Raw genomic sequence first — 21,017 nt, 5'->3', positions numbered from 1 at the left:
GTGTCCTGCCCACAGCCAAAGGCCAGCTGATGTCCACTTGGGCCAGAGAGAGATGGCCCTTTTGGATCAGGGATTTGGGGTGTGCCAGCCAGACCCCCACCTAAACCCCTCTCTCTCTCTCACCCTACCTACTCCCAGCCTTTGCCGCTTCAGACCTGGACTCCACTTGAGACCACATGCAGCTTCCCCCGAGGTCATGATCTCAGTTGAGCTGGGCACTGGGCCTGTGTCAAGGGGGTGCCTTCATGCACATATCTGAGTCACTGGTGCCTGCCAGGGGCAGGAGAATGGTGGTCACAGTTCCTGCCTTTACTTTTAGTGCCTTTGCTTCTCTGAGATACAATTTCCCCATCCATAAAATGGGGCTAGTAGTGGTCCTCAGGGAGCTGTTGGGAAGAGTATACAAAGTAATCTCTATGAAGTGCTATCTGGCATGAAGCCTGGCAGAGAATAAGCATGTGAAAAATTTTGTTAACTAAGAAGAAACAGGCACCAAGAGGGTCTGAGTGGGTTGGCGTGCAGGCATCGCAACTCCAATCCCAGGCTCTCTCCAGGACCCAGGGGTGGTGGTGGGCGGTGAGGGTCCGTGGTGGGTTTTATACAGCACCTTAATGATGAACTTGACGGGGCAGGAGGGATTGGATGGGGCGGGGCAGCAGGCAGGAAAGAGGCCCCAGAGCCTCTTACAGCAAACATGAGATGACGAGGGTCCAATTTGGGGCACTCCTGGAAACAGTCCAGGATTCTGGCCCCTCCTGTCCTCTCTTTGCATCGCTCTCGGCTTCTGATGTTCTCTCTCAGTCACTCTCTGGGTGCATTTCTCCCTAACTGCCCGTCTGTCTCCCTGGCCGCCCCACTGCCCCTGCCCTGCTTCCCCTCCAGCAGAAGGCAGACCTGGCTGTGGCCGCGTTCACCATTACAGCCGAGCGGGAGAAGGTCATCGACTTCTCCAAACCCTTCATGACCCTGGGGATCAGCATTCTCTACCGAGTGCACATGGTAAGGTTCCCCTGAAGATGTGGTAGCTGGACGCAGGGGCTAGCGGTGGGACCAGACACCTGCATTCCCAAGGGAAGCCGAGGTTGTGGGCTGGACCTGGGAAGGGCCATTTGGGCTTCTGGGGGTCAGGGGGGAGTGTCTGGGGATGTGGCTCAGGTCAGGATGGCTCCAGGTCTTACTCCTTCTCCCCTCAGGGCCGCAAACCTGGCTACTTCTCCTTCCTGGACCCCTTCTCCCCTGCTGTATGGCTCTTCATGCTTCTCGCCTACCTGGCTGTCAGCTGCGTCCTGTTCCTGGCCGCCAGGTGAGTCCCCTGCCTGCTGCCGGGGAAGAGGGGGCAGGGAGGAGGCCTGAGCTGGGAGCTCATGACTGACTACACATTGTCATCTGTCTTGACCACCCTGGGCCTTCACTTGGGGCCTTGGGTTCTCTGGACCCTCCCTCCCATCCTGGCCCTGTCTCTACATTTCACCCTGTGGCTCTGACTTGCTCTGTGGTTTTCTCTGGGCCTCTCCCCTTCCCATTCTATCTTTCTCTATGTCTCTATGTCTCTCTCTGTCTCTTTCTGCCTCTTCTCTGTGTCTCTACATCTCTGTGGGTGTCTCTCCGCCTCTCTCTCTCCATGTCTTTCTCTTTTTTCCTCGTGTGTGTGTATGTTTGTGTGTGTGTGTCTTTCTGTACATCTGTCTCTTTCCCCTCTGTTTCCTGTCTCTCTCCTGTCTCTCTTGATCATGGTGGCTCTGTCTCTTTCCTGTTTCTCTCCTTTTTCTCCCCCTCGACCCCACCCACCCACCCCACCCCTTGTCTCTCCGCAGGCTGAGCCCCTACGAGTGGTATAACCCACACCCATGCCTGCGGGCACGCCCCCACATCCTGGAGAACCAGTACACGCTGGGCAACAGCCTCTGGTTCCCCGTCGGGGGCTTCATGCAGCAGGGCTCGGAGATCATGCCCCGGGCGCTGTCCACACGCTGCGTCAGCGGAGTCTGGTGAGAGGCTTTCTGTCTGTCCTCCCAGGGCTGGGCGGGTCCCCTGTCCCCACCAGCTGTGTGATAGGGAATGGGTGGGGTAGGGAGAGCAGAGCCCCAGCCCTGCCACTTACTAGCTGTGTGACCTTGGGTAAGCCAGAGCCCCTCTGCGTGCCTCAATCTCCTCATCTGAAAAATGGGGATAAAAATGCCCATGACTCAGGTTGCAAGGATTCAGTGAGGCTCTTATGGAAAAGTGCTTCTGCTGACATGAGGGTCATAATCAGAACAGCAATGGTACTGTCGCTCTTGGACATTGCCTAGCAGCCACACAGGCTTAGAGTCCTTGAGCACAGACAGCCTTCACTGTCCTGAGGCCGAGGCCCAGACCGGGACACCTGCTCCCTCAAAGTTCCATGGGGACCCAGTAGCTTGGACAGAAATTATTTTGCCCCTGTGACAAGCTCCAAGAAGCTACATGTCAGAAAGCAGGCACCAACAATGTGTGGTGTCTGGCCCACAATGTAAAATTTTGTAAAATTAGTTGGCAACATTTAAACATTGGGCAAATTCACTCACAAACCCAGGTTTCTCTTCTAGACAATTTGGGAGATCTGGTGGCGCCCAGCTGGCATTCCCACTTGGCGTCGGTGTCTGTTCCATCGGCCTCAGTCGCTGCTGCCCGTCAGTCACTTTCTGGCCTGGCCTCCATAAGCACTCACATTTGCTCTCCCTGCCTTTCAGGGAGCAGCTGGGCTTGGCTGCTGTTCATGTAACTCTTCTCACCCCCTTTCCCTTATTAGAACCACAGAAGACTGAGAACACTTAGGACAGGGGAGATTCTTCCGGTTTTGTGGATTGGAACACTGACACCCAGGGAGAGGGAGCGATTTACTTTATAAAGCGCATGCGTTCAGCTAGAGGCAGCGCCAGGCTGAGCCGAGCTCCCACCCCAGTGCCCCTCACCTGAGCAGGCCCTCGGGGCCGCCGGAGCCCAGCCCTGCTCCCAGGCCCTTGGTGACCTCTCCAGGGCAATCCCAGGCATCAGGCCTTCTCAAGGAGCACTTCTTCCTTACCTGCTTCTGTCAGACAAAATTCCTCCTTCAACAGTCATTCAATAGGTGCTGTACGGGCCTCTCCATGTGCCAGGCACAGGTGAAGAATCAGCCGTCAGGAGGCAGAAGAGCCGAGAATAAATAAGTAAACAGATACAGAAACTCAGGGACGTCCTATTTTATGCCGAGAATGTTTCCCAAAGATATTGTCTAATTCAAAACTTGTTCAAGACCAACCGAAATGGTGGCAGGTTTTTCTCTCTCCCAGCTAAGCAGGACTAATCACCATATGGCGTCATTTGCGATTTGCTTGGTCCACTGGCTTCCAAACATTTGAGTCTTGATGATTTTGTTTTTTCCTTTTAGCCTTTGGGGATTTGCATCATTTCAAGTGTTATACCCGATATTCGTTTCCTATTGCTGCTGCCACAAATGACACAAACTCAGTGGTGTAAAACAACCTAAGTTTGTTATCTTACAGTTCAGAGGTCAGCAGTCCAAAAGAAATCTCACTGGGCCAACGGCAAGGTGTTGGCAGGGCTGATTCTTCTGGAGGCTCCCCGGGAGAACCCATTTCCTTGCCTTTTCTAGCTTTTGAAAGCTGGCCGCATCCCTTGGTCCATAGCCCCTTCGTTCATCTTCAAAGCCAGCAGCACATCTTCAACTCTCTGACTGACCTTCTACTTCTAAAGACCCTTGTGATTTTACAGGGCCTGCCTAGCTAATCCAGGATAATCTCCCATCTCAAATTCCTTAATCACATCTGCAAAGACCCTTTTACCCTGTGGGGAAACAAAAAATCTCCGGGGATTCAGATGTTGACATCTGGTGGGGGCAGGGCTCCCTTCTGCCCACCCACAGCCCAAGTGGAGTTATTCACATTTTTAGCGTAATGATGTCTCAGATGCACATACACGGTGGTGCTTAGGATCCAAACAGTGCAATGAAAGAGAACAGTAGAGAATGGGGTGCTCAGGGAAGGCCCCGCTGAGGAGGTGACATTAGGCTGAGTCTGTGCCAAGGGGGAGGAGGAATATTCCAGACAGGCCAGAGAGGGCAAGTGTGTGAGGAGGCGGCTACAAGGGCATGAGGAGGCCTGCCATGACAAAGCTGAACGAGGCCCCAGGTTAGGTGGGAGACCAGTGACCTCTCTGCAGACCATCCCTTCCTTCTGCTCCTCAGTCAGGGAGGTCTTTTCCAGCTGGGTATTCTCTGTCCCTTCCCATCTCTGTCACCAGGAAGCCTCCAGTCACTCCCCCTCCCTCACTGGAGACTTTGACCTGGGCTCACTCTTGTTTCTACCCCGATCCTTCTCACACATTCCTTCTCACACATTCGCTCATTCAACAGCTATTTCAATGGGTTTTCATGTATCTCCAAAATTGCCCCTGGCCCAGTGATTCGGCAGGCCAGGGCCAGGGGTGGGGTGGTGGGTGTGGGTTCCATTACCCTACCACACTTGGTTGCCACCTAAACTGCAGCAACCAGGCCAGGACCCACCTCCTGGGCCCCAGTGTCCAGTCGAGCCACAGTCCCTGCAGCCACACCCAAGGGCTGGTCATTGTCCAGGACAGCTCTGCCTTAGAAATCAGTGCCTCTAAGTTCATGCTCTGACAGCAGCCCTGTCACTCCCAGGCTCTCCCTGGGTCACTCCCATGACATGAGTCCTTGCACCTTCCTCTTTCTTATCTGAGCCCCACCTGCTTTCATGTCCACCTAGGTAGGCTCCTGGGCCATGTCTTCAGCTACTCCTTTGTCATTGTCCTCAACTCCTCAGATCCCATTGTCCTTCACTCATGCCATCCTAGCAAGAAAGCCCCGATTAATCAGCAGCTCGGCTTCCCTTTTCCCCGGCTCCATACGGGACCCCTTTGTTCACACATCCAATGCTCCATTAGCCACCTTCCTTCTAGAAATCCCTCCTCCTAGAAACTGCTGGCTGTCCTTTGGGTTTCTGCCTGCCTGTTTCATTTTGCCATGGTTCCTTTTGCCCTTGCCATCTCTCTTGGAGCTCCCCCCTCCACACCAGTGACATTTCAGAGTTTGCAGACCCAAAGCCCTCTTTTTACAACAAATGTTTTGTAACCTCCTTTTCCACCCTGATGAAATTCAAGGGCAATATATCTACCTACACATGTGATTTAAAACATCGATAAAACCCCCTAACCGCAATGCAAAGGAGAAAAAGGGAAGTGATTTATGAAAAAATAGTAGGACAGTGATACATAAATGCTCGGGCAGGACTGTGCTAGAAGACAGACTGCAGTAGTCAGGTGTCTGCGCCTACTTAAAATGGATACGTTTGGAATTACAAGAAGTAAGACCACTTAATAGAATTATGTCAACACCTGAGACTTGACAATTTGAAATAGTTGGCAAATGAGTACGTTCATACAAATAACAAATCTGTGAATGTGACAATTTACTAATGTGGCTGGTCCAAGCATTTTTACTTGATGACTCAAATACCATGAATAGGGTTGTGCTGTCAGAGACATGAGTTCCCAAAATAGTGAACAGTTCTTGGCAAAGTTTCAAACAAAACAGTATCCAGTTCTTCTAGCTAAATAATAGAAATCATCCAGTTCTTCCTTCTAAATATTATTGAGAAATGATCTAAATCATAGGTGCATTTCTAGAAATTTCAGTTTCTATTATAACCGTGCAAAAAATACTTTGGTTTTTATGTACCAAGTTGTTAAGCTCAAATAATCCTGGACCAGATGTTGCCTGTTTAAACTGGGCTGCATTGTCGACACCTGCTCCCACCCACTAACAGCCTGGCCCCCCACCCCCGCTCAATCAGTCTGGCCTCCAGAGTGCCCCACACCTTAGCAAGCACCGTCCTTAAATGCCTGCCGGGGGCTCTCCCCACTTGGGGACCAGAACTCTCTATACTGGGGCCATCATCCACCCCTAGCTTCTCTTGCTATTTATAACACACTTCCTAGACCTTCTCATCTTCAGACCTCTCCATGGATGCCTGATGGCGTCCCTAAAACTCAGCTTGTCCAAAATGGAGCTCACATACTTACTCCCGAATTGTATTCCCCATCTGTCATCCCCTGCTCTGCCTCGGTGAGTGGCCCCTTCTCACCCACCCCATACCCCCCACCAGTCAGCCACACTACATTTTTGGGGGTCTAGGTGGTACCTGGTGTCTACCAGCCACTGAATAATTTTGTCTTGAGTGGGTGACAACACTGACCCACAGGGTGGGTTTGCAGACTTGGTTTCCCGAGAGGAGGTGTCAGATGGGGTCTTTGTGTGTCAGGTTTTGGTTTTCTTTTGCAGAAGACTGTATTATCTCATCCTCCACGCCACCCCTACCCCAGTGCCTAGCACGGAGTTGTGCATGAGTGCCCAGCAAAGGACAGCTGCTGTTTTCATTGTCTGCTGTAGGAGGGGGTGCTCTGGGAGGCCCTCAGCATCTCCCGTCTTCAGGCCTGGCCACTGTCACCTGACAGGTGGGAGGACAGAGGGCCAGCATAAGACAGCGGCTGCCCTTGGGTCCCAAAGCCAGGTCAGTGGGTGCCTCTTCTCCCTAGTCTGTCCTGAGTCACCAGGATGAGAGGACACACTTGCACAGTGTAACTCACTCTGACTGCAGCCCAGTGAGGAGGGGCCTATGATTGTATTTTCCTCACAGGTGAGTCCAAGGTCACACAGCTAGGCAGTGATGGAGCCAGGATTTGGGGGTTTTCCAGAGATCTTTCTATTATTGATTTCCAGTTTAGTTCCATAGGATTTTAATCCTTGAATTTTACTGAGACTTGTGGCTCAGCGTGTGGTCTCTCCTGGCAAACGTGCCGTGTGCACTTGCCTAGAATCTGCTGTGGATGGGTGCAGTGCTCTGTAAATGGCAATTAGGGCCCGTACGTTGATAGTGTTATTTACATCTTCTATATCCTTACTGATTTTCTGTCTTATTTGTTCTATCAATTATTCAGGAAGGAGTGTTGAAATCCCCACCTGTAATTGTGGAGAAATTGTATCTATTTTTCTTTTCAGTTCTATCAGTTTTTGCTTCATGAATTTTGAAGCTCTGCAATTAAGTGCGTAAATGTTTGGGATTGTTTTGTCCTCTTGACAAATTGATCCCTTTGTCGTACCATCATGTCCGTCTTTGTTCCTGGTAACAGTCCTTGTTCTGAAGTCATCTTTATTTGATATTAACATAGCCACACTTTTTTATGCTTAGTGCATAGTATGTCTTTTCCTCATCCTTTCACTTTCAATCTATGTCATATTTAAAGTGAGTTTCTTGTAGGCAGCTTGTGCTTAGGCCTTAGAGCAGGGGTTGGCCAACTTTTTTTGTATTGGGCCAGATAGTAAATATTTCAGGCTTTGCTGGCCATGCAGTCTCTGTCGAAACTACTCAACTCTGATTGTAGTGAAAGCAGCCGTAGACAATACACAAATGAGAAAGTGTGGCTGTGTTCCAATAAATCTTTATTTCTGAACACTGACACTGTAATTTGAATTTTGTATGTCATATGTCATGAAATATTGCTCTTCTTTTGATCTCCTTTTAATCATTTAAAAATGTGAAAACTATTCTTAGTTTCTGGGCTGTACCAAAACAGATGGCAAACCAGATTTGGCCTGTGGGCAATAGCTTGCCAATCCCTGATTGAGACCTTTAATGTAATTATTGGTATGGTTAGATTTAAGTCTGCCAACTTGCTGTTTGTCTTCTATTTGTTCCATCTGTTCTTTGTTTCCCTTTCCCTCTTTTCCTCCCTTTGGATTTATTGAGAGTTTTTTTATTCTGTTTTATTCCCACTCTTGACTTATTGATTATACTTCTTTTATTTTTCTTAGTTGTTTCTCCAGATTTACAATATGCATCTTTAATTGTTATGAAATACTTTCGAGTAGCAAGCCACTTCACATAAGATGTGAGACCCTTACAACAGTATACTTCCATCTCTCCTTCTCATCTTTTGAGCTACTGTTGTCATATATATTACTTCTACTTATCTTATGAACCCCACAATACATTGTGTGTATGTTTACTTTAATGATAAATATCTTTTAAAGAAATATTTAAAATGGAGAATATGTCTTTTATATTTACTTACATGTCTACCATTTCTGATGTTCTTCATTCCTTCATGTACATCCAAATTTCCATCTAGTGTTTTCCTTTTACCTGAAGAACTTCTAACATTTCTTAAAGTGCTGGCCTGCTGGCAATTAGTTCTCCCAGATTTGTTTGTATGAAAAATTTGTTAATGTGTTTTCTTCTTTCAAGGATCTTTGTTGCTGGATACAGAATTCTAGGTTGACAGTTTTTTTCTTTTAGCACGTTGTCACATTGTCTTCTGGCTTGCATACTTCCTGACAAAAAGTCTACTGTCATTCATTGATTCTCAGTGTGTAACATGTTTCCCCCTTTCTGGATGCTTTTAAGATTTTTCTCTTTATCACTGGCTTGCAGCAATTGATTATAATGTGCCTTGAAGTGTTTTGTGTGTATGTGTGTTCATCTTACTTGGCTTTATTGAGCTTCTTGGATCTGCAAGTTTATATTAATAGTTTTCATCAAATTTGGGGGAAAAATTTTTGGCCATTACTTTTTCAAACATATTTTTTCTTTCCTCTCTTTCCTCTCTTTCTGGGGCCCCAGTCACATATGTAAGACCACCTGACAGTATTCGTCAGGCCACTCAGGCTCTGTGCTCATTGTCAGTCATTTTTTTATCTCTCTGTGTTGTATTTTGGATAGACTCTTTGCTTTCTTCCCATTCCCTGTGCTGTTCTGCTATAGCATCTAATAATCCCTCCGGTAAAATTTTCTTCTCAGGTATTGTATATTTCATCTCTAGAAGTTCTGTTCTGTTTATATCTTCCATTTATCTCTGCATTGTGTTCATGTTTTTCTTTATATCTTTGTGCATTCTGAAGATATTTATAGTAGCCGTTTAATGTCCTTGTCTGCTAATTCTGTCATCTCTGTCAATTCTGGGTCTGTTCCAATTGAGCGATTTTATTCTTGATTATGGGCCACAGTTACCTGTGCTTTTGTATCTGGTAACTTTTTATTGTATCTGGTAAGTTTTTATTGGATGACAGACTGTGAATTTTATATTGTTTATATTGTTGAATGCATCACTTCAAAGAGCCTTGGACTTTTCCTTGCAGGCAGTTAAGTTACTTTTAGTTTATTTCCATCCTTACAGGCCTGTTTTTAAGTTCATTTAGGGCAGGTCTAGTGTAGCCTTTATTCTAGGTCTAACCTAAGTCTATTTCTAATGTGTTGTCCTTTTGAGTCTTTACTGAATGTCTCATGTATCCAGTGAGATCTCTCCACTCTGGCAGGAGGGTGCTCAAAAGATTTCCAGCCCTGGGGAGTGTTCTGTCTTTGAAAGCTGTTCTTCTCTGGTGCTAGAGTTTCACCCTGTGCGTACACAGATTGATACTCTGCCAAAGACTCAAGGGGACCCTATGCAGATATCTGGAACTCTCTCTGTGCAGCTCTCTTCTTTGGGTCTTCTGTCCCAAATTCCAGCCATCTTGGTCTTCCTCGTCTCTGATCTCCATCCAGTCAGTGAGATTACCTGACTGGGGTTTCCTTCCTTCCTGGCAATGCAGTCTGTAAATTAAATCAGGCTGGCAGCCTGGGTAATAACAACGCTCACTTCGTTTGTTTTTTTCTCAGGGATTGCAGTCCTGAGATGCCTGTTGTTCTATGTATTTAAATAGTTTCCTATATTTTGTCCAGTTTTCTAGTTTTTCTCAATGGGCGGGTATTTCCAGCCCATCTTACTCTCCTGTGTCTGGAAGTAGAAGTCTCTGGAAGCAATATTTAAATACAGCAAATCTGGCTCCAGAATGCATGCCCTTAGCCTCTCTGAGCCAGGTCACTCGGGGGCACCATCAATGGGGTGCATGGCCAAAGGGACAGGGTGGCAGGATGGCTCCAGCCTGCAGCTCACCCCTCCCACCCCTCAGGTGGGCCTTCACCTTGATCATCATCTCCTCCTACACGGCCAACCTGGCTGCCTTCCTCACCGTGCAGCGCATGGAGGTGCCTGTGGAGTCGGCTGATGACCTGGCAGACCAGACCAACATTGAGTACGGCACCATCCACGCCGGCTCCACCATGACCTTCTTCCAGGTGGGGCCCTGGAGCTTCCCAGGCTTGGTGTCAGATCCCAGCTCAGGGTGGGGCTGGGCAGGGCTGCCTGGCTCCTGATTGTCATGACACTCAGGGAGGCTGAGGAACAGAAGACACACTCACACTCTCGTGAGCCATGCTACTGTCTAGCTGGGGAAGGAAACTGGACTTTCGCCCAGGGAATGGGGGAAAAGAGGCAGGTATGGGATCTAATGTTAAATCAATGCTGGACAGGCCAAATGGCATCCAGGAGGCTGCTAGAGGGTCAGTTCTGGCAAAATGGACCAGCAGAGAGGAGGGGAAGACCCTTCAAGGTGAAGGGAGCTTGTCCCTATGTATTTTGGGGTACTGGGGAGGAATAGAAAGGAAGACGAGCCAGGTGAGGAGGTTTGGGTGAGAAACTGCAGAGACCTTGAATGTCAGGCTAGGGCTGCGACTGGATCCTGTTAGGGGTGATGGGAACAGTTGAGGGGTGACCCATTTAGAGATGGAAATTTCTTCTGGGGCAGTTGGGGGTAGACAAGTGGTCTGGAGAAAGCTGCAGCTGGGCAAGGGCCACTGGCTGAAGAGGTAAGTGGAAGCGTGAACTCCCAGGTTACCCGGGTCGGTGGCAGGACCGTTTAACAGGTAGGAGAGCAGAGGAATAGCGTTGGGAGGTTGCTAAGCCACTGGGTGGGGCCTATGGGGCACGTAGGAAGAGCAGAGTTTGGACCTCAGATCACAGGAGAGGCCCGTGAGGGGAGAGCAGGTCTCAGATGGTAGGGGCAAGGGTTCTCATTTCCAGAAAGTTCCCACAGGTCCTGTAGGAAGTATGCTGTCCTATTTGGCATAGATGGAGGGGTCTCTGAATCAGGCTGGGCCATGGATAGATTTTGGGGTTGAGCATATGCTCCCAGGTTCTAAGAGTAAGGCCTGAGAGCACTGGGAAGACAGGGCTGGTGTCAGGTAGAGCCAGGCCCAGGGATGGTAGAGAGAAGAGGGTTGAAAAATAAACCATAGTCCCTTCTTTCCAAGCCTTCGGTCCTTGGGGTCCTGGCTGAGCTGGGGGGCGGGGGCGGTGGGACTTCTTGGACCTGGTCTTGAGCAGTCTATCCATTTTGTCTCTCTGTCCGTGGCTCTTAATGTCTTCTGCTGGTCTCCTTGCTCCCTCAGGTTGAGGGAGACTTCCTGAAGGGCAGGGAACAGGGCTCAGGGGAAGGCAGGGGCTGGAAAGCCCCTCATCTCTTTCCCTTGTGCCCACTATGCTCAGAATTCACGGTACCAGACGTACCAGCGGATGTGGAACTACATGCAGTCGAAGCAGCCTAGCGTGTTCGTCAAGAGTACAGAGGAAGGCATTGCCCGAGTCCTCAACTCCCGCTATGCCTTCCTGCTCGAGTCCACCATGAATGAGTACCACCGGCGCCTGAACTGCAACCTCACCCAGATCGGGGGCCTCCTGGACACCAAGGGCTATGGCATCGGCATGCCATTGGGTATGATGGCAGCGGGGCCCTGGCACAGGAGGCCAAGCTATGTGAGCAGGTTGGGGACAGGCTGGGTGTGTTGTGGGTGGCCTCCTGGCTGTGTGGCCTTGGGCGGGTGACGTCATCTTCCTGAGCCTCTGCACCCTCAACCTGCAAAAGCAGGCTTAGGAGCAATCAGTTCCAGACCCACAGGGCTGTTGGGAGAGCCCAGTGGGCCCTGAGGCTTGCCACCTTCCCGCATTGGCCCCAGGGCCCCTTCAAAAGTGAGAACCTTGTTTTACTTACTTCATATTCTCTGCACCAACCCTATAGCCTGGTTCAGAGCAGGCACTCAGGAAATGGATGATGGATGTTTTTGGATGGATGAAAGGGAGGGAGGGAGGAGGGATGGATATGCCAGGGAGACTTGGACATGCCTTTCCAGGGCTCAGTGCTAGAAACTCACCATCAATGTTGTTGCCAGGTTTTGGCAGTTTTAAAGCCATCCATGTGCTGATGAATGCTGCCATGGTTACCTATTACTGCTTAACAAATCACCCCAAATCTTAGTAGCTCTGTGGCAGAGTCAGTGCTGTGCCAGGGTGTTCAGGTGCCCGCTCCCTCCCTGACTCTGGCCGCAGGCAAGAGTGTCACCTCCCTCATCCAGAAAATGGCAGTGGTAATACCTGCCTCACAGGGTCACTGTGAGACTGGAATTGATTTCCGTAAACCAAGGGTCTGGCACATAGTAGGTGTCAAACACGCATCACCCCACTCACCCATATCCCGAGTCCCTAGATCCTGGTAAATACTCAAGAAGTATAGTGAATGAAGAAATAAGTACAGGAGAGGATAAGTGTGGGGCGTTGGGGGCCCAAGGACAGTTTAAGGGGAGGAGCGGTGTGGCTGGGGAATCACTCACTGGCAGGGCTGATGCCCTGCGTCATGCGCCCCTGCTGGTACCACAGCAGGGAGCTGCCGTGCCCCACCCTCCTGCCTTCCACTAGGGCCGCAGACAGCAAGCAGACAATGAACACAGCTTTATAATGTGATGTCAGGTGGTGACTACTGCTCTGAAGTAAATTAAGGGGAAGAAACTGACAGGGAGTAGAGCGCTTGGTGTCATTTTAAATAAAGTCAGTCAGAGACCTGCTGAGGAGGCACCATGTGAGCAGAGCCCTGAGTGAAGGGAGGAAAGGAACATTCCAGGCCGAGGCAGAGGTCCTCGGTGGAATTGAGACTGGAGGATTCCAACAGCCAGGAAGCCTGTGGCTGGAGCTGAGCCCTGCAGGAGGGCCCCCCAGGCGGGGAGGGGGGGGTGGAGGGGGGCGGGGGGCGGGAGTCCCAGGTGGCCAGGCCAATGGCTGCAGGCCCTGGTAGGCCAGGAAAGGACCTTGTCCCGTAGCATCCGGAAGCCATTGGAGAGTTTTAAGTACGAGAGAGGTGTGATCTGACTCTGTTTCTGAAATTGTCCCTCTGGCTGCTGTGGGGAAGAACCTGGGGGGGAGGTGAGGGGAGGCCACAGGGAGGGGACCATGACAAATGTGACATGAGGTATAGTGCAGCTTGGCCCAGCGTGGTTGCAAGGAGGGTGGCGATCAGCAATCCTTCTCGAAGGTAAAGAAGGCAGACCGTGGGGACGCAGCGGGGACGGGAGGAGGGGCTGGGGTGAGGAAGCAGCTGGGATTGGGCGGGCAGGGCTCTGGGGCCTTGATGGCCAGGCCACCCTCGTGTGCCCGGTGCAGGCTCCCCATTCCGGGATGAGATCACACTGGCCATCCTGCAGCTTCAGGAGAACAACCGACTGGAGATCCTGAAGCGCAAGTGGTGGGAGGGGGGCCGGTGCCCCAAGGAGGAGGACCACCGAGCTAAAGGTCAGCCGCCCGCGCTCGGTGCCCCCCCCCCGACACCCCATGGAGCCCCACGGCCACGCAGCCCAACCCCTGGCTCTCCTCCAACCCCCAGGGCTGGGCATGGAGAACATTGGCGGCATCTTTGTCGTGCTTATCTGTGGCCTCATCATTGCTGTCTTCGTGGCCGTCATGGAGTTCATATGGTCCACGCGGAGGTCGGCAGAGTCCGAAGAGGTGAGGGCGTCGGCGCAGGGTGTTGAGGGAGCAGTGGGACCCCAGTGGCGGAGCTGCGTGAAAACTGTAGCACTGGGAAGCTTGCGAAAGGAAAGCAGGTAGCAAGGAGGGTCCAGGGAGTCATGGATGTGACAGGGGACCTGAGAGAGTCCAGAGGTAGATGAGGTTGGGAAGGGGTGAGAGCAGACCAGCTAGATAGAGAATCCACGGGCATGAGGAGGACAGAGGGGGAAGAGGGCACGGCTAGAGGGGAGGATGCAGGGGAAAGGAGTGAGAAGGCGCACAGCGAGAAAGATGTGGGGAGAGGCCGGGTGGGAAAGCAAGAAATAGGAGGATAGACAGAGGCGGTAAGAATGCAACTGAATGAAGCCCAAAGCAACACACTTGCTGACTGCTCTCACACGAGGATCGAAGCCTCCAGCGCTGCCCAGAAATACTCCTCCATTGCCAGACCTATTAGTGTCCCTGCACTCCTAGACGGTTCTGACCTGGCCCTCTTTCCGCCAGCCCCCAGCCCCTTCTCCCCCTTGCTTCTACTCCCCCGAGAAAAGCAGAAGAGTCAGGAGAGCCTGCAGAGCCCCACCTCATCCACACGCCTAGCTAAGGCACCTTCACCTGTCCTGACCTCCCCTTCGCCTTCCCAGGGACGTCCCTCAGCAGTTCTCTCCTTCCCTCCCACGTCATCAATTTCCCCTCTTTACTGGATCAAGGCTGGCAGCATACAAATGTGCTGTTATTTCTCCCCTCTTCAAAAAACCCTCTCTCTGCCCTGCTTCCCCACCTAGCCATCACCCCCTCCCTCCCCTTCTCTTACAACTGTTTCCAGTCCTCTTCTCCCATTCACTCTTGGACATACTCCAATCCAGCTGCTGTCCCCACCTCTCCACTGAAGCCACTCTTGTCACCAGTGCCCTCCAGGTCGTAAATCCCATGTCCGAGTCTCAGACCTCACTGTGCTTTGGCACAACTTTAACCTCTCCTCAAAGCCCGTTCTTCCCTGCGTGCTTCATTCCCCCTCCCTCCATGGCCACTGCTTTATGGGGACTTGTGCTCGGTCCTGAGCTGCTTCTCTTCTTTGTCCACTGCCTTGGTGACCCTATCCAGCTGCATGGTTTGTAAGACTGTCTGTATGCTGAGGATTCCTGTATTACCTATTGCCACGTGACAAATTATCCCAAAATTTGCAGCTTAAAACATCCAACTTACATCAGTTCACAGTTTCTGTGGGTCAGGAATCTGGGAACAGCTGAGCTACGGTAGGTGGTTCTGGACGCCCAGAACCACGAACCACCTGGTGAGGTCATGGTCACAGTGGCGGCTGAAGGTTCGGCTAGGGCTGCAAGGGTCTACTTCCAGGGTGGCTCACTGGATCAAAATGTACCCGTGGGGTTTTAATTTATGGAGGTGACTGATCACATAGAGAGGCCAATGCCATTGAAAGAAGAATTTATCACCGTATTTTGCCATGTGTAATGCGCACCCACGTTTTTGGCCCAAACTTTCAGGGAAAACATCTTTCATTTTAATCTTTTAATTCAAATTTTTATTCGTTTACATTTAAGTACTTTGTTTTTTGCATTATAAAGGAATTTTAGCATTTATTTTTTAACATGTTATAGTGTAAGAAATTTTATGTAACAAGTAATTACAAAACACAAAAACAGATACAAGGTACAAGAAATTTTATGTACTGGAAACAAATTTATGATATTTACGCATCATAAAAGGCCAAGAACTCTTTGTCATTGCAAGCTCATCATAAGTTCAACAAAACCAATTATCATATTCCAGGGTATTATTTTGCATACGGATATCATTATTGATTTCTAGAGTTACACTTTTAACTCATAAGCATAAATAAAAGCGTTAAAAACATTTTTAACAGAATGAGTACTACCCATGTATAATGGGCATCCTTATTTTTCCCTCACAAATTTGGGCAAAAAAGTGCGCATATACACAGCAAAATATGGTGCTTAACTCCCCCCCCACAACGCAACATTCCACGCAGGGATACATGGGGAAGCACCAGATTTGGGTAGGAGCAAGAGGAATGAGGGGAGAAACCTAGGCCAGAGCCTTTACTGGTGTGTCTGCAGGAAAGGAAAGGCAGGGCAAGGAAACAGCTTAGGACTAGCTGTTTGGATAATGTTCGTGGGTTCTGGGCTAGAGGGGTGGCCTCTAGATTTCTGGTACTTGGTTCCTGATGATTTAGGGCAGCTTGGTGTGTGAGAGGTAGATGAAGAGAGTAGATGGGGTTATAGACTCAGGATTGGTTGGTTTGCATTTGAAAGGCGGGCCTTCACCCCTTGGTTGTCTCTATGAATTGGCTCCCTTTGGGAGAGGCAATCTCTCCCTGGCCAGCAAGATTTTTAAGATGTCAAAACATCCTCAGATACAGAAAATAAAGACCATGATTAATATACTTATTCACATGGGAGCTGGCAGGAGGCCTCAGTTCTTCCAACAGAGACTTCTCCACAAGGCTGCTTGAGCTGTGGCAGCTGACTTCCTCAAGTGAGTGATCCAAGAGAGAGCCAGGCAGAAGCCAGTGTGTCAGCTGAGCTGGTGTGTTCTGTTGGTCACATAGCAACCTTGATACAAAGACAGAGGGGCTTATGCAAGGGTGGGAACCCCAGGGGCTGAGATGTTGGGGGCTTCCTATCGTGGCCACCAAATGTGTATCACAGGGACCTCTCCCTGCACTCAGGGTTTGTAAATGCAGCCCCACCCTCCACATCTCCACACATGTCTAACAGGGAGTCACGTAATGCACACGCCTAACACGGAGCTCCTACCCACCCACCAGGCTACACCGTCATTCAGGCTGCTCAGGCCAAAATACGTGTAGTTACCCTTCAACTCTCCTTCTTTCACACCCTCTACCTGATCTCTTAGCAAATCCTGTTAGCTCTACCTTCAGAATACTATACCCAAAATGCAACCCCTTCTCTCCTGCTTGGTCACCACCACTCTGGCCCAGCCCCTGCCTTCTCCTGTCAGGTTACAGTAGCAGCTTTCCCAGTGCCTCCGTGCTCTTGACCTTGGCCTCCTTGCAGTCTATTCTCAACACAGCAGTCCCTACTTCACACTCTCCAGTGGCTCCCATCTGACTCAGAATAAAAGTCCAGTCCTTCCAGTGGACTATGGCCTCACACGAGCTGCCCCCAATTGCTCCTTTGACCTCATCGACTCCTTCTCTTCCCCGGGGCACCCATTCGATCCACCCTGACCTGTTCGAGGTTCCTTCAACAGGCCACACCACTCCCACGTCAGCACTTTCTTCCTGCCAGTCTCCATGCTGCTCACCCAGCACCTCCTTTCAGTTTCACTTGAAGGTCCCCTTCTTAGTGAGTCTTCCCTAACTGTCCCACGTGGAAATTCAGCATCACTCCCCTCCCACACACCCCACCTCTCTTCTGAATTTTATTTTTCTCCAAAGTATTCATCATCAGCATACATACTATCTACATTTTGCCCGTGTGTTATTTTTCGCCTCTGCACACTGGAATAGAACCGCCACTAGGGTAGGGACTGCTGTCTGTTTCGTTCTCTGCTGTATCCTCAGGGCCCAAAAACGGCGCCTGGCACACAGTAGGCGCTCAACAAATATGGCTAGCAGTGACTGCATGAACCAGAGGCAGGAAATGGAAAACAAGTAAGAGGGGAAGGACTAGAGGCAGAACATTTAGACTGAAAAGACGAGGCGAGAGAGAAGGTAAAGGGTAGATTCAGGAAGAAACACAAATAAGAATGGACACAGGAGAGAGGAGTTGGGAGGTGGAGAGACGAGACTGGAAGAGCACAGGGAGGTAAAGGAACCGGGAGGGCAGTGGGTGGGAAGTGAGGGGAGAGGAAAAGAGGAGGAGAAAGGCGAAAGGGCGTTCCGGGAAAGAGAAAGAAGTGGGGTGGGGAGAGCAGGAGAGTTTGGAGGGGCAGGAAGAGCGGAGGAGGGGAGTAGAGGAGGAGAGGGAGTGTGGAGAGGAGCTGAGGGAGGTGGCGGCGGCGGGGAGAGCGCGGGCCGGTGATCCTGCGCGCCGCCCGCAGGTGTCCGTGTGCCAGGAGATGCTGCAGGAGCTGCGACACGCGGTGTCCTGCCGCAAGACGTCGCGTTCCCGCCGGCGCCGGCGCCCGGGCGGCCCGAGCCGGGCCCTGCTGTCGCTGCGCGCGGTCCGCGAGATGCGACTCAGCAACGGCAAACTCTACTCGGCCGGCGCGGGTGGGGACGCGGGCGGCGCGCACGGGGGCCCCCAGCGCCTCCTGGACGACCCGGGCCCGCCCGGCGGAGCCCGGCCCCTCGCCCCCACCCCCTGCACCCACGTGCGTGTCTGCCAGGAGTGCCGGCGCATCCAGGCGCTGCGGGCCTCGGGGGCCGGCGCGCCCCCGCGTGGCCTGGGAGCCCCCGCCGATACCACCAGCCCGCCCCGGCCACGACCCGGCCCCGCCGGCCCGCGAGAGCTGGCCGAGCACGAGTGACCACGTGCGGGGCTGGGCGGGCGCCCGGACTGACCGCAGGGACGGGGCCCGCCCAGGCCCGGTCGCCCCCGCGTCCCCAGCGGGCGAGGGACGAGACTTGTGCCGCGGCGGGCCAGACGCCGGGATTTTGCCTTGGGTTCCCGGTGAAATCCGAGGCCCGGCTTCGGAGCCTGCCTGCGCCCCCTAGTGGACTCGTCAGAGAATGCCGCAGGCCCCTCACTCCGCCCCCCACTGCGGACCGGAGGAGCGCAGGAATCGAGGACTCCCAGAGCCAGGGACTACGGGGGTCCAGTCCCGGAAGCGGAAAGCAGTTCGCTGGGAAAACCCGGTCCTGAGACTGCTCAGGCCTTCCAAGACTTGACGTAGCCCCACCCTCCCTTCTGGAGGAGGGGAGGGCCTTTCGGCAGATGGGTGTCCCCTGGCGCCTCTTGCCTCTTTCTCTCTTTTTTTTGGGGAGAAAACTCAGAATTTCTATGAGACCCCCCCGGGAGGGGGTCAGTTGGGCCCCCTTCCCTCCACCTGCCACACCCGAGTCCCTGTTGGAATAAAAAAAGAAAAAAGAACAAACCCCCAAACTTGGGATACCCCAGTCTCATTTCCTGGGGAGGGGGGGAGGGCATTAAAGACTTGGTCCCCTCAGGGAGTCTGCTGAGAACCACAGACTGGATGGTCACTTCTGCGCTCTCCATTTTTGGCCCTGCCCACAACAGCAGGTCAGCCCGGGTCCCAGCAGCTGGCCCCTCTCCACTGACCTTCTCTCAGGACAGAAGGAGGCTGCAACAGAGACCCTGAGACAGATGGAGAGAGATGCGGGGATCTGGAGAGGGAAACACCAGGAAACACAGACACAGAATGACAGAAACCAGATGGGGCTGGGGGAGGGGAGTGCAGAGAACCTTTCAGTGTGGCAGGCCTGGGCGCCCCCCTCCCCCCCGCCCCACCCCGATGGCCCGTGTGTGCCTGGGCTGGGGTGATTTGATGACTTTGTAATTGTGTGCGTATTTGTGTGTGTCCATCCATGGGGCTATCTTTATATGTCTGGGTCTGTGACCCTGTGTCTCTGCTGAAAATGTACCTCCCCAGCTCCCAAGAGAGGAAGTGAGAAACCCCCTTAAAGAGGGATAAGAGTGGGCCTACTTTCTGTCCTCCGCCCTGCAGGAGGTTTCTGTGGAAACTGCAGCTGAGAAAGGACGAGTGAAGGTCACACAGTGAGAGCCAAAACGAGGCCTAGTAGAGGGGAAAAGATGGAGAGGTGGGGAGAGAGGACGGGAAGAGAGAGAGATGGGGGAGAAGGGGAGAGAGAATTGAGGCAATGAGGGGCAGAGGAGGATGGGGCAAGAGGGGGAGAGACAGGGAGACATACTGTGATAGATGAGAAGATAAGATAGAATGGAGAAGGTCAGGAGGGGGGTGGGCAGCGGGGACAGATAAGCAGAGAGTTACCCAGGGAGTTGGGGCTGAGAGAAGAAGCAGGGAATGAGGTGGAACTGAAACAGGTGAGAGATAAGAAGCCATGGAAAACTAGATGGAGGCGGGAGGGGGCGTGAGCAGTGAGAAAAGCCAGACTGAAGGACACAAGGGGGAGAAGCTGGGCGGACCCCGGCGCCTGCGGCCCAGTGCGAGGAGCTGTCCATTCAGCACCAGCCTGGCTGGTCTCCCCCGCAGAGCCTGCCTGCCCTCGCAGTCCTTGGGCGGCCCACAGCCCAGGAGACCGCCTGGCTCACAGTGCCCCCAGTCTCCACCTGGCCCCTTCTGTGTGTCGGACACTTGCTGTGTGTGTGTCCCCTCAGGGACAGGTGTGGGGGTGAGCTAGTATCTCAGCGTCCCTGTTGTCTACGTCTCTTACGGACTAATCAATGTCTGCCCTTGGGCTGTGCTCTCAGTCTATGGAGGTGACTAGAATATAATTGCACACTCTGGTCTCTCCCCCTCTCAGCCCTAATACCACACCACTGATCTTCTCGGGTCTCTCCCCATTTCTGAGTCTCCCTCCCCCGCATTTTGTAATTTCTGAGTCTCCCCAGTCTTTATCTCTGAGTCCCTCCAGTTTGCCAAACGTGGCTCTGCCTGGCTGTATCCCTGTGTCTCTGTCACCTTCATTGAGTACTTCTGTTGCTCTGTCTCCCTTCATCTGTTTTCTCATCTCTGTTTTTGCTGGTCTCTATCTTCGTCCGTCCATATCTGCCTCTCTCTGGTTCTGAACTGTGTGTCTCTTTCTCTTATGTCTCTGTCTTCCGTGCCGAGCTCTTCTGTCCCCGTCCATCCCTGTGACCTTCCTAAGTCTTCTCCCCCCCCCCCAACTTCCGCAGAACCTCGCGCTGGGAGCACAATGCACAGTCATCAGTCTCACCAGCCTTGTGTCTGAGGAGGGAGTGCATGAGGGGGGACAGGAGCCTGCGTCTGGGGTGGAGTGTGGGGGACTGAGTTCTCCCTGAGCGCAGCTAGAGCACAGGAGGAGAGAGCGTAGAATCTCCTGGGATCCAGGCACTTCTAGGCTTCTCTGTCCCCCCAACACCCTTCCCCATGGTCCAGGCCCATCTCTGCAGGCCAAGGGTCAGAAGAGGGAAGGGATGATATGTTGACAGGCCCTCCCTCCTCCCTGGGAAGGGGGCAAGGTTGGGGGGGCAGTCTGGGGGCCAACTACCTAGGTTAGCAGATGTGGCTCCCCCTTTCCCCAGTCTCCATGGAGACAGGCCAGGTCTGCAGGCCCAGCCTCCTTTGCTGCATATTCAGCCTTCCTGTTACCGTGGCAACAAGGAACAGCAGGGAGGGATGGGGATGGGTCAGAGTACAGGATTGGGCCCAGTCTCTGGGAAGCCAAGACGCTGACTCTCTGTCTCCTACTCTTTCTCCCTGTCCATGCC

General features: G+C 52.2%; 1 protein-coding gene across 3 annotated transcripts in view; it reads left to right on the top strand.

Annotated features, from left to right (window-relative positions):
* GRIK5 (glutamate ionotropic receptor kainate type subunit 5) overlaps positions 1–18,719 on the top strand; it is a 53,267-nt gene extending 34,548 nt beyond the window's left edge. For 2 of the 3 annotated variants that reach the window (XM_081030858.1, XM_081030860.1), the window contains exons 13-20: positions 883–999; positions 1,194–1,303; positions 1,815–1,988; positions 9,980–10,145; positions 11,395–11,620; positions 13,336–13,464; positions 13,556–13,677; positions 17,725–18,719. In XM_081030858.1, the coding sequence (XP_080886984.1) occupies positions 883–999; positions 1,194–1,303; positions 1,815–1,988; positions 9,980–10,145; positions 11,395–11,620; positions 13,336–13,464; positions 13,556–13,677; positions 17,725–18,153 (1,473 nt within the window). In that variant the 3' untranslated portion in view covers positions 18,154–18,719. The remainder of the gene's footprint in view (positions 1–882; positions 1,000–1,193; positions 1,304–1,814; positions 1,989–9,979; positions 10,146–11,394; positions 11,621–13,335; positions 13,465–13,555; positions 13,678–17,724) is intronic. The other variant, XM_081030859.1, reaches the window with a different exon arrangement.
* The last annotated feature ends 2,298 nt before the right edge of the window (positions 18,720–21,017 follow it).

Source organism: Rhinolophus hipposideros (genome assembly GCF_964194185.1).
Source record: "Rhinolophus hipposideros genome assembly, chromosome: 21".
NCBI classification, from domain to species: domain Eukaryota; kingdom Metazoa; phylum Chordata; class Mammalia; order Chiroptera; family Rhinolophidae; genus Rhinolophus; species Rhinolophus hipposideros.
The sequence above is the reverse complement of the archived record's forward strand: the minus strand, read 5'-3'. Positions and strand labels throughout refer to the sequence as shown.